At 42.9% G+C, this 13008-nt stretch overlaps 1 protein-coding gene across 3 annotated transcripts in view; it reads right to left on the reverse strand.

Annotated features, from left to right (window-relative positions):
- KIF13B (kinesin family member 13B) overlaps nt 1-13008 on the reverse strand; it is a 204346-nt gene that overhangs the window by 84408 nt on the left and 106930 nt on the right. For all 3 annotated transcript variants that reach the window (XM_033229868.1, XM_033229860.1, XM_033229876.1), the window contains exons 14-18: nt 10553-10683; nt 4835-4921; nt 3109-3299; nt 1906-2116; nt 922-1084 (exon numbers count right to left, since the gene is read on the reverse strand). In XM_033229868.1, coding sequence (XP_033085759.1) covers nt 922-1084; nt 1906-2116; nt 3109-3299; nt 4835-4921; nt 10553-10683 — 783 coding nt within the window. The remainder of the gene's footprint in view (nt 1-921; nt 1085-1905; nt 2117-3108; nt 3300-4834; nt 4922-10552; nt 10684-13008) is intronic.

Below are 13008 nucleotides of genomic sequence, written 5' to 3' on the forward strand. Positions count from 1 at the left end.
AGCAAGATCCCATCTCTACTAAAAATACAAAAATTAGTCCGGTGTGGCGGCACACACCTGTAATCCCAGATACTCAGGAGGCTGAGGCAGGAGAATCACTTGAACCCAGGAGGCAGAGGTTGCAGTGACCCAGGATCACACCACTGCATTCCAGCCTGGGGGACAGAGCAAGACTCCATCTCAAACAAACAAACAAAAATAGAGTATCCAAGATGGATCGATTAAAGCTTTTCTGTGTTGACTACTGTAGGATAAACAGAACACACGGACCTACAAAAAATTCATCTGAATAGAAAATTCTACCTAATCCATCAGAAATTATGTATGAACGTGATCAAGAGCTAGAAAAGAACCTCAAAAAAAAAAAAGAAGGAAAAAAAACCCCAGCTGAATGGCAAAGATAGAAGACTGTGATGGGACTTCCCCCTACATTTTATTAAACTTGTTATACCAAAAAAAGTGTGATCCTGAATATATACATGACACCATGACACAACTAATGAACAGTTTTACAGCGTAAGCTATTCGAAGTAGAAAATAGCATAAGCAAAATGAACACCTAACTTGTGGGGAAGGGGGTGTAGAGTGGTAGCATAAGGAAGGGAAAAAAAGACACTTGGGGAAGATGAATCAGAGAAGACTTCTAAGAAAGAATTTAAACAGACTTGAAGTAAGAAAGTTGAGTGAAATGAACTGTCAGGGCCAGGTGAGATGGAGAGTATATTCCCCTAGCAGATAAAATATACACACACTCAAAGGCAGAGAACGGAAAGGAAGTCAATTCTACCCAAAAGCAAGGAGGACAAAGGATCTGACTTGGGGCAGGCACAGATAGGGATCTGAAGCTTAAATAACACCAGGAAACATCAGGCAATCTTATCCAATGAGATCTTTGTTTTTTCCAAGGAATGGCAACCTCACCTTCCTGTTGGCATCCAGGCTGGAGGCTGGAATCTGTAGGGTAACTTTGTATTCTGTTCTTTTATCCAGCTCCTCAGCAATGTAATTAGCTTCTCTCACCAATAGATTGGCCTTAACAATTTGTTCCCTCAGCCTCATCAGGCTGTTATTCAACGTTGCTTCTCTTAAAAAAATAAAGAAGGGGCAGAGGTAGGGAAGAGATTAACACAAAGCAGCTAGTCAGAAAATCATACAGTGGTGAGCTTTTCCACGGTGGTCTGCACGCAGGGACTGTGTTGCTGACACTGACCCATGCACACACTTGAACCTGAACTACACGATAAGCACTGGCACACAGCCACACAGCAGGCCGGCTATAGATAAGGGCAGTGCCCGTGTATGCAGATCACCAGGGGATCTTCATCAACTCAAGATTTTCTCAGCAGGTCTGAGGTGGAGGCCTGAAATTCTACATTTCTATCAATCTCCAGGTGAAAGGGAAGCTGCCTGCCTGCAGACCAAACTTTAAATAATATGAGGTTAGTGAAGTAAAGTCTGCAACCATGGGATGAGGCATTTCAATACAACGCTGATTATCCCACACAGAGATGACACTTGCAATCTGCACCTCATCAGCACCATGCTTTAACTACCTGAGCTAATCAGTCCAGATAATCAACTCTGTTTTTCTAAAAATCATCTACCTAAGCTTCAGAACCTGAAACATAGTACAATGATAAAGTGTACTTGTATATCCAAATCCAAAAGCCATACTAACTGAAAATGGAGCAGCACCTAACATCAACAGTTTTAAATAATGCAATATAAATAGGCAATTCCCCTTTTTAAAAAAAAATGCAAAGTGGTTCTTGGCTGTAACACTTATCTTTTAAGATAATTCTTTTGTAAGCACCATCTCAATGTTTCCATTTGACACTTTCCCTAGATGCGTTAGAGGTGGCGAGGCTGAGCTATACGTGTAACAAGCCTCTCTGTGCCGCCTACCTCTCCTCAGCCCACTGTCTCAAGCGCTGCTGAGCGCTGGGCGAGTGGAAAGAAAACCTGTCCATGCTCCGGCAGTTCTGCTTCTCAGGAGACAGCCTTCTCCGGAGCTGCTCCAATTCGTGCTCATACATAAGCCTCTGGCGCTCCAGTGCGGATCGTTTTTCTTCTTCATGCTGTTGTTCTAGGCTGTTTAATATGGACTGCATTGGATCTAAACACATTTTTAAAAAAGATAAATGATCAAGAGTTACAACATAACAAACTTCAAATGTGGTTCTATATGGTGATGTTGTTTGTTATCTTAACTATACTACATAACTAATACTTTAAAGACAATTTGGCATAAACTTAGCTTTCCTGACTTTCGATCACTCAGGTTGTTATCTATTCTCAGACATATCCTCAACCATCTTCCCTCCAGAAAAGGCAGGTCTATTATATGTTCTACACATAATCTAAGACATGACGAATCCTCCAGAAATACAATCATAAGCCAGTGGCAGGCAAGTTTCTAAAGCAGAGAGATTTGGCTGGATGCGCTGGCTCGTATCTGTAATTTTGGGAGGCCGAGGCAGGCGGATCACCTGAGGTCATCAGTTTGAGACCAGCCTGGTCAACATGGCGAAATCTTGTCTCTATTGAAAATACAAGTTAGCCAGGCATGGTGGTGTGCAAGCCTGTCATCCCAGCTACTCAGGAGGCTGACGCAGGAGAATAGAATCACTTGAGCCCAGGAGGTGGAGATTGCAGGGAGCTGAGATCGTGCCACTGCACTCTAGCCTGGGCGACAGAGTGAGACTCTGTCTCAAAAAGTTAAAATAAAATAAACCAGAGAGATTCTACCCATGAGAACAAAGTGATCTGACTGTATATTAAGGCAGAACATTTTGACATAAATTAAAGCCAAAGACACAAAATACAGAAAATAGCAACATAAAGATTTTCCTTTTTAACATTTAAAAAGGCCTCAATCATAAACACTTTTAACACTCTATCATCCTTTTTTTTTTTCAAGAGAGAAGGTCTTGCTACATTGCCCAGGCTGAAGAGCAGTGGTTGTTCATGGGCACAACCTCAGCTCACTGCAGCCTGGAACTCCTGGACTCAAGTGATCTTCCCACCTCAGCCTACCGAGTAGGTGGGACTGTAGGCGACAGTCTACCAACTGGAATCAATGCTTAAGAGCACGCCTGACTTGCTCACCATTGCTGCCCAGGGCCTTCATGGTGACCTCCATCTGTGCATATTCGTAATTAAAGTTAATTTCACTGGACACCTCGCTGGAGGAGTCTCCGTCTACATCCAGCTGCTCAGAACTGTTCTCATTCTTCATGGAGGGATCCTGGTCCTCATTCTCTCGTTCTGCTTTCTTTTTCTTTTTAGGCAAATTGAGTCTTGGGGGGAAAAAAGAGTATTATTTTCTGAAGTTAAGACAGGTACTTATTTATGTCATTCATTAAGTAATGGCATCTGCTAGAAGCCAAGTAGATACCATGTAAGTACAAGGCAATTACTGTACTCAGGAAGTTGATAATCTAGTCGTAGAAATAAGACACTCATGTGCCAGCAAAAACTTACAACAGAAAGTGTGACACTAGGCCACACACCCGTGACAAGCTCGGAGTTAAAGGAAAGCTGAGGACGATTTCAGAGCAAGGTGATAAAGGAAAGTGCAACAGGAGGAAATCATTTGAACTGAGTCCTCACAGATACGGAGAAAGCAGGCTAGAGGGAAAGCGTGGGAAAAGATGTGAAAATGGAAACATTCATATTCCCTGGAGAAATGAGTAAAACAATGGGATATTCAAAATTTGTACAGCACACTAGAGCTAAAGCTGGAAAGATCAGCTTAATCCAAATGATCAGGGTTTTGAACACAAAGCAAAGCAGTTTACACATCATTTAATTTAGGAAGGAAAAAAATGCTCCATGCTCTTTGTGCCCATCTACCCTTTTCTCAGTAACCAAAATATCACTGGCCCACGGCAAATGATCTCTATTAGCTACAGAAAAGTCAGTCTGACATCTGGAGCACGATGACCAGTGACAATAACAAGAGACCAGGATGTTCACTTTTTACAATCTCCAGCCTGCCTGCCTTGTCAACGCAACGTCAATTTTGTTTGGGAAACCGCATGTACAGCCCCAGGTGAGACACAGTCTTTTGCAGCCCCCTTTGCAACTAAGAAGCAATTTCTAGCAAAGGAGACAGAAGGAGAAGATTGCTGGGGACTCTGGGAAGACTACTCTGTTTTTTCGGATGAACAGGAGAGTCAGGGCTAGCACAGCTTACGGTTCTCCTTTTTCTTCCTGTACCTGAATGCTGCTTTGATGGCAGTGCAGCATGGCCAACTTCAGGCCATAGAGAGACGCCAAGACAGTGACCAGACTTTAGCCATGACTGTTTTTGAGAGGCTTAGCCAACACTAACAACCATGTTCCTTTAGATTTCTGGTTCTGTCAGGGAAATAAATGATCTGTCTAACCCATTACAGTAAAATTGGCCATGACTTAGAGCTGAAAAGAATTCCTAAAAGAAATACCAACCTTATTTTATAGATAAGGAAACTAAAACCACAACCATGTTTCCATAAAAAAAAAATTAAAAAGATAAACATGTCAGGAAAACATTAATAAATTCTTACAGCACACAGCAAAGGAATCACCTTCCAGTGGGAAATAAAAGGGAAAAACTGTGTAGATAAACTCAGTATTTTTCCACAGTGTATTGTTTATATGTCTCTAGGGTTCAGACCATATACAGTGAATGAACACACACACATATATATATAATATACATAGAGCAAATATATATGTACACACACAATAACATAATTGTTTTAGAGATAGAAAATACATATTAAAAAGTAAACCTATTTCAGAGCACAATCTTCAAAAATCTCCTTAAGGGACATGAACGACATCATACCTGAAGAAATGGTTGTTTCCCCATAATATCCTGTCCCCATGGTGTAACTGTATTGGACTGGAGACAGATGACCCATTTACAAATGTTCTGTAAGGAGAAGAGATCAAACGTGAATGATGAGTGCAGTATCATGTCTTCTGCTTTAAATTCCCAATAACATAGAGATATAGTTACTAGGGAAAACAATAATTCCCCCAAATACAACCTGTTCTTGGTGAATTTTAATATTTACATTCACTCCTTTGCTGATTCACCTAAAATGTTGATGGTACAAAGCACAGGCACATCTCATTTTACTGTGCTTTGCTTCATTGTGTTTTGCAGATATCACATTTTTTACAAATTGAAGGTCTGTAGCTATCCTGTGTTAAGCAAGGCTATGGGAGATTCTTTTCAAACAGCATGTGCTCACTTCACATCTGTCATGGAGGCCTGTGATCAGGGACCTTTGACCTCACCCAACTGTTTTGGAACATCGTGAACTGCACCCATGTAAGATGGTAAATTTAATAAAAGCAGTGTGGGTTTGGACTCTCTCCCTCTGCTCGGGTCTCTTTATTCCTAGACACAGCCATATTGAAATTAGGCTAATTAATAACTACAATAACCTCTAACTGTTTAAGTGAAGGAAAGAGTCACACATCTCTCAAAAGGTGGAAATAATTAAGCTTACTGAGGAATCACATCAAAAAACAAGACAGGATGAAAGTCAGGCCTCTTGTACCAACAGCTGGCCAAGCTGTGAGTGCACATGAAAAGCTCTTGAAGGAAATTAAAGGTGCTTCTCCAGTGACTACATGAATGATAAGGCAGAACAGTTTTCCTGCTGATATGGAGAAAGTTCAGTGGTCTGGAGAGAAGATCAGCCCAGCCACAATATTCCCTCAACCAAACCCTAATCCAGAGCACGTCCTAACTCTCTTTAATTCTATGAACTGAGAAAAGTGAAGAAGCAACCGAAGAAAAGTTGGAAGCTAGCAGAAGTCGGTTTGTGAGGTTTAAGGAAAGAAGCCACCTCCATAACATAAGAGTACAAGATGAAGCAGCAAGTGCTAATGTAGAAGCTGCAGCAAGATCGCTGATGAGATTTTTGATGTAGATTAAACAGACTTCTATTGGAAGAAGATGCCATCTAGAACTTTCTTAGCTAGAGAAGAGAAGTCAATGCCTGGCTTCAAAGCTTCAATGGCAGGCTGACTCTCTTAGGGGCTAATGTAGCTGGTGACTAAGTTGATGCCAATGCTTATTAACCATTCTGAAAATCCTAGGGCCCTTAAGAATTATGCTAAAACAGCTCTGCCTGTGCTCTGTAAATGGAACAAAACCCAGATGACAATATGTCTGTTTACACCACAGTGTACTGAATATTTTAAGCCCACTGTTGAGACCTAATGCTCAGAAGATTCCTTTCAAAATATTACTACTCATTGATAAGGTACTTGATCACCCAAGAGCTCTGATGGAGATGTACAAGGATATGAACATTTTCATGTCTGGTAACATGACATCCACTCTGCAGCCCATGGATCAAGAATTTTCACTTTCAAGTCTTTTCATTTAAAAAATACATTTCATAAGGCTATAGCTGCTATAGACAGTGATTCCTCTAATGGATCTTAGCAAAGTAAGTTAAAAACCTTCTGGAAAGGATTCACCATTCTAAGATGCCGTTAAGAACATTTGTGATTCAGGGGAGGAAGTAAAAATATCAACATTAACAGGAATTTGGAAGGAGTCCAACCCTCATGGATGCCTTCCCCCAGGGGGTTCAAGACTTTGGGGGAGGAAGTAACTGCAGATGTGGTGGAAATAGCAAGAGAGCCAGAATAAGAAGTGGAGCCCGAAGACGTGGCTGAACTGCTGTGACCTCAAGATAAAACCTTAGTGGGTAAGTCCATTATCATGAATAAGCAAAGAAAGTGGTTTCTTGAGATGGAATCTACTCCTGGTGAAGATGCTGTGAACACTGCTGAAAAGACAACAGAGGGTTTAGAATATTCCAGAAACTTAGTTGATAAAGCAGTGTCAGGGCTGAAGAAGACTGATTCCAATTATGAAAAGGAGTTCTGGCCGGGCGCGGTGGCTCAAGCCTGTAATCCCAGCACTTTGGGAGGCCGAGACAGGCATATCACAAGGTCAGGAGATCGAGACCATCCTGGCTAACACGCTGAAACACCGTCTCTACTAAAAAAAATACAAAAAACTAGCCAGGCGAGGTGGCGGGCGCCTGTAGCCCCAGCTACTGGGGAGGCTGAGGCAGGAAAATGGTGTGAACCCGGGAGGCGGAGCTTGCAGTGAGCCCAGATCGCGCCACTGCACTCCAGCCTGGGCGACAGAGCGAGACTCCGTCTCAAAAAAAAAAAAAAAAAAAAAAGAAAAGGAGTTCTACCATGGGTAAAATGCTACCAAACAGGAACGCATGCTACAGAGAAATTGTTCTTGAAAGGAAAAGTCAATCAATGTGGCAAACTTCACTGTTGTCATATTTTAAGAAATTGCCACAGCCATCCCAACCTTCAGCAAAACTACCACCTTGATCAGTGAGCGGCCACCAACATGGAGGCAAGACCTTCCTGCAGCAAAAAGGCTGCCCCCTGCTGAAGGCTCCGGTGATTTTTTGGCAACAAAGTTTTTAATTTAAAAAAAAAATTTTTTTTAAGACACAGTCTTGCTCTCTGTCGCCCAGGCTGGGGTGTAGTGGTGCAATCTCGGTTCACTGAAACCTCTGCTTCCCAGGTTCAGGCTACTCTCCTGCCTCAACCTCTCGAGTAGCTGGGATTATTGGCTAGTAGAGACAAGGTCTTGCCATGTTGGCCAGGCTAGTCATGAACTCCTGACCTCAAATGATCCGCCCACCTCAGCCTCTCAAAGTGCTGGGATTACAGAAGTGAGCCACCGCACCTCACTGCAAAGTATTTTTTAATTAAGGAATGTATATTAAGATATAATGCTATTGTACAATTAGTAGACTATAGTATAAACCTAACTTTTATATGCACTGGGAAATCAAAAATACGTGTGACCTGCTTTACTATGATATTTGCTTCATTGTGGAAGTCCAAACCTGTAAAGTCTCCAATGTATGCCTGTATAATAGATTATTATCCCCCATTTTTCAAAGTTCCAAGTGCTATTTAGTTACTTCAGATGCTTATGGTATGAAGGATTAGAGATCAATAAATAACCTCCATTTTTAAAAGTTCTAAATTTGTTACACAGTATATTAAGGAGTAAACGGAACCATTACAGCCAATAATGAAAATATGGTAGCAATATACAACAAAAACAAATATGTCCAATCTACGTGAATGAAAAGAACCATACAAACAGACTCTAGAAACGTCTCCTGATATCAGTAATGAGAAATGAGACCTATATTAAAGTCTTCTGTAACTTCCAATAGCAAGGAAAAATGATCACATCCTATCAATATAAGGAAGATTTACCAGTTCCACTGTGCTGCTTATCATGAAAATTGCATTCGACAGAAGTGGTGGGTAGAATACCATTAAGGGAAGAATTTGGAAGGACGGGAAATAGAGTATGCATAGCATGGTAACACTGATATTCATGAGACACCAGTGTCATCATGCCCCTCTCCTGCTGAAGGGCTCATTTATTAAGACACAGGATATCAAGCATAATTTTTTTAACTTTACATTAAAGACTCTTCCTCCCACAAGGAAGGCCTCTTAACTCCTGCAAAAAAAAAAAAAAAAAAAAAAAAAAAAAGCCTTATTTTCTGTACACTACACATGATCAACTCTTCCTCCAGATCCAGGCTCCTATAAGTCCTACGACCCAAAGAAAGGTTCCCATTCCTCTCAACCTCCTAATCTTACTCTGTAATCCAAGCCCAGCTGGGTTTCTACTTCCTCTGTAAGAGATGCCAATCACCCCAACCTAGAGTATCTTAGTTTCTTTAAACTCTCTAAAGCTATGGAGCATTTACCCAGCGATACATATTCGTGATTTATGTGTATGCATACATGCAAAATTTTATTTCCTATCTTCATGATGCAGGTTTTTACACACTAAAAGTAACTGGATCTTGGCCAGGCACAGTGGTTTATGCCTATAATCCAGCACTTTGTGAGGTCAAGGAGAAAGGATCATTTGAGCCCAGAAATTCAAGACCAGTCTGGGCAACATATCAAGATCCTGTATCTACAAAACTAAGTTTTTGAAAGATTAGCTGGGTGTGGTGACACACACCTGTAGTCCCAGCTACTCAGGAGGACGCGTTGGGAGGATCATTTGAGCTCAGGAGTTGGAGGCTGCAGTGAGCTATGATTGCACCACTGCACTCCAGCCTGGGTGACAGAATAAAGGAAGGGATGGGGAGAAGGGAAGGGGAGGGAGGAAGTGGGGCAGAGAAGAGGGTAGAGGGGAAAGGGAGAGGGGAGGCAGGGAGCCAGTGTGAGAAAGAAGCTATTATAAGATTTGGGCTCTGGGTGTTTGACTTCAGAGAGAATTTAAGGAGGTAGGGGTTCCACATATGCTGGGCACTGTCAGAAAGTGGGAGTAATCCTATGAATGGGTATTTCACAAAATCTCATCCATGGGTTGAGGCTAGAACAGAGTAACACTGTAATTGGTGAAGAAGTAGCAGTCACTCATACTGGTTCAGAGAAGGGTATTCTTCGGGTGGCACAGTGACCATGTTTTCGTCTGTGCTTAAACGAAACGATGACGTGGCCTGCTCTGTCTTATTGCATCCTGGTCTTGGAGAACCCTTGCCTGAGGCTGGGGTTCTGTGTGATTATTTATGGCCTCACTAGAGAAGAGCACAGCACAGCTGTGAGGGCCACACCATCTTCTTCTGCTGTTTTCTCACTTGATCTTTCCCCAGAGCTTGGTAGCGTCTCAATACTTGAAGACTTTATGGATAAAATCAGTGATATTAGTGATTTTTTGATATCATAAAATGAAACAAATCAGCATTTGAAAGGTCAACATAATTCAGTTAATCACTGTCTGTAACAGTTATAGACTGTTATACTTCCAACTCCCTAACAGGGGATAACAGCTCCATAGCAGATGGAAACAAAGTGACAAACGTGTCATTCATAAAATGTGCAGCCCCTTCATTCCTCGATCGTGTATTAAGTTCCAGTGTACTAGTCTCATATTCTGCACCAGGAATGGAGAATCAAAACAAGGCCCTTGTCCTCAAGCAGCTCACGGTCTAATGGGGTAATAAGGATTCAGAGCCCACAGGCAGACACTAAGAAGCACTGCCACAACAGGGGGATGGCCCAATACCTCCTAAGGGCACTGCAGTCAGACCAAACAGGGACCTCCCCGCAGGAGATCATGGCAGCCCTTAACCCTGCAGACCAAACAGGAGTTAGCAGGCCAAAGGACTGGCAGGTGCAGAGGAGGAGGAGATAAACCAGGGGGCTATAAGGGATTTTCTATCACAAACAGAGGAAAGCCTTCTAGGGCTGTGGTGAGTGAACCAGGAGGCAACTCAGGGTGTTAGCAGGGGCTCTGATCAAGACTTGATGAGGACCTAAATACGTAAGACCATGGCAGTGGGCATACAGAGGAAGGAATGGGTGTGACAGGCATTAAAGCTACATGTAAGGGGCCCGCCCAACCAACTGGATAGCTTAATGTGGTCAACTTAATAGCAACAAAGGCCACTGTCGCCAGTAGAGTACTTTCTTCCTCTGAAAAACTCTCATGATATGAACACTAATTCAAGTACGTTACCTGGTGTTCTTCTGAGGAGTCAGCATAACCTGGCCTTCTGATGTGATGTCTATAATACAGTGTTCAGGAAGAATTCCCATGCCACACAGTTGGATATCTTGGGAATCTGCTGACCCTATCAATGTATGTTCCTAAGAAAAAAATCAAATTCACTGATTAAGACTGTATTCTTACATGTACACAATAGAAATCATTTACACTGAGCCCTCTTATATTGTTCTATTACCTTTGCTAAAATTTTTTTTATTTTTATTTTACTTTTGAGACAGAGTCTTGCTCTATCCCCCAGGCTGGAGTGCAGCGGTGCAATCTCGGGTCACCACAACCTCCGCCTCCCAGGTTCAAGCGATTCTCCTGCCTCAGCCTCCCAAGTAGCTGGGATTACAGGCATGCACCGCCATGCTCAGCTCATTTTTTTGTATTTTTAGTAGAGACAGGGTTTCACCACGTTGGCCAGGCTGGTCTCAAACTCCTGACCTCACGTGATCCACCCACCTCAGCCTCCCGAAGTGCTGGGATTACAGGCGCGAGTCACCGGGCCTGGCCTACAAGATTTTTAAAAAGCAAATGGAGGCAGGCATGGTTGAAACAAAAACAGGAAGGGAGCTAGATTTGGCCCGTGAAAAATAGTCGGCTGGCCCTGACCTAGACTAACTCACCCACTCCCATGGCTTTAAATGCCATCTATAAATAAACTACATCTCTGTCACCACCCTAGAGCTACATACTTTAGTTTCATTTTTTTTCCCCACCTCCACAACCACTATTGCAGTCTTAGTCACTTTTTTTTTTTTCGAGACAGGGTCTTGTTCTGTCACCCAGGCTGGAGTGCAGAGACACTATCCATGCTCACTAAGCTTCACCCTCTTGGGCTCAAGCAATCTTCCTGTCTCAGCCTCTGAGAAGCTGAGATCGGGCAGGTACCACCTTGACCAACTAATTTTTTTTTAATTTTTTGTAGAGACAGGGTCTCACTATGTTGCTCAGGTTGATCTCAAACTCCTGAGCTCAAGCAATCCTTCCACCTCGGCCTCCCAAAGCACTGGGATTACATGTGTGAGCCACCGTGCCCAGCCTCAGCCACTATTATTTTCTGCCTACTCAGCCTACTTGACACAACTTGGATGTCTGAAGATGTATGAAAGGGAACAAAGGCCAAAGCTAAACTCTTGTTCCCATCTACCCCAACCCAACAGAAGTCTATTTCCTTCTCCAATAATAATGGATGCCACTACCACTACCAGTCAGTCAAATGAAAAGCTTAAATATGATTCTTGAGTCCTCTTTCTCTTACAAGCCCATACCCACCCCATGTCAATCAGGGAGAATCTTACAGATTTTTCCTCCAAGGTCTATCAAGAATCAGCTTGTTTTCCCCACCTCCACGACCACATCCTAGATTCACTCTCCAGGATCTCCTTGCCTGTGGATGCAGGAGCTTCCTACTGTGTCTCCATTGCATGCCACTCCCTTCCACTCCTGCCACAATAGCTGGTCACATCATCCCCTATTTAAAACCTTCTAAGAGTGGGCATGGTAGCTTACACCTGTAATCCCAGCAGTTTGGGAAGCCAAGGCAGGAGAATCGCTTGAACCCAGGAGATCAAGACCAGCCTGGGCAACACAGTGAGACCTTGTCTCTACTTTAAAAAAAAAAAAAATTGTGGCCAGGCGCAGTGGCTCATACCTGTGATACCAGCACTTTGGGAGGCCGGGGTGGGTGCATCACTTGAGGTCAGGAGTTCAAAATCAGCCTGGCCAACATGGTGAAACCCCGTCTCTACTAAGAATACAAAAAAATTAGCCAGGCGTGGTGGCGCATGCCTATAACTGCAGCTACTCGGGAAGTTGAGGCAGGAGAGTGGCTTGAACCTGGGAGGTGGAGGTTGCAGTGAGCTGAGATCGCGCCACTGTACTTCAGCCTGGGCGACAGAGCAAGACTCCATCTCAAAAAAAATAAAAATAAAAATGAGGCAGGAAGATCACTTGAGCCCAGGAGATTGAGGCTGCAATAAGCCATAATTGCACCACTGCACTCACCTGGGTGACAGAGTGAGCCTGCCTCAAAAAAAAAAAGAAAAAAAAAAAAAGTAAGAATAAAACCTTCTAGTGGCTTCTCTTTGAATTTCCAATAAAGCCCAAATTTTTACCCAGGCTTACGAAGCATTCAACAACCTGTCCTTGCCTATCTCTGACCCTCACTCTCACCATCTTCCCCTCACAGAGCATGTGCCAGCCACATCGGCCTCCCATCTGTTCTTTGAGCACACTGAGCCTATTTCCAACCTATTGCCTTTTACTAGCTGTTTCCTCTGTCTGAAATGTTCTTCCCCGATCCTGATATGGGTCATTTCTTATCATTTCTATCTCAGTTTTTAAAGTCACATCCTCAGAGAGGTGTTTCCTGAGCTCCCAACTGGAAAAAGCCACTGTCATCCTGCCCTATTTTAACTCCT

This window comes from Trachypithecus francoisi, unplaced genomic scaffold (assembly GCF_009764315.1).
Source record: "Trachypithecus francoisi isolate TF-2019V2 unplaced genomic scaffold, Tfra_2.0 Contig01440, whole genome shotgun sequence".
NCBI classification, from domain to species: Eukaryota; Metazoa; Chordata; class Mammalia; order Primates; family Cercopithecidae; genus Trachypithecus; species Trachypithecus francoisi.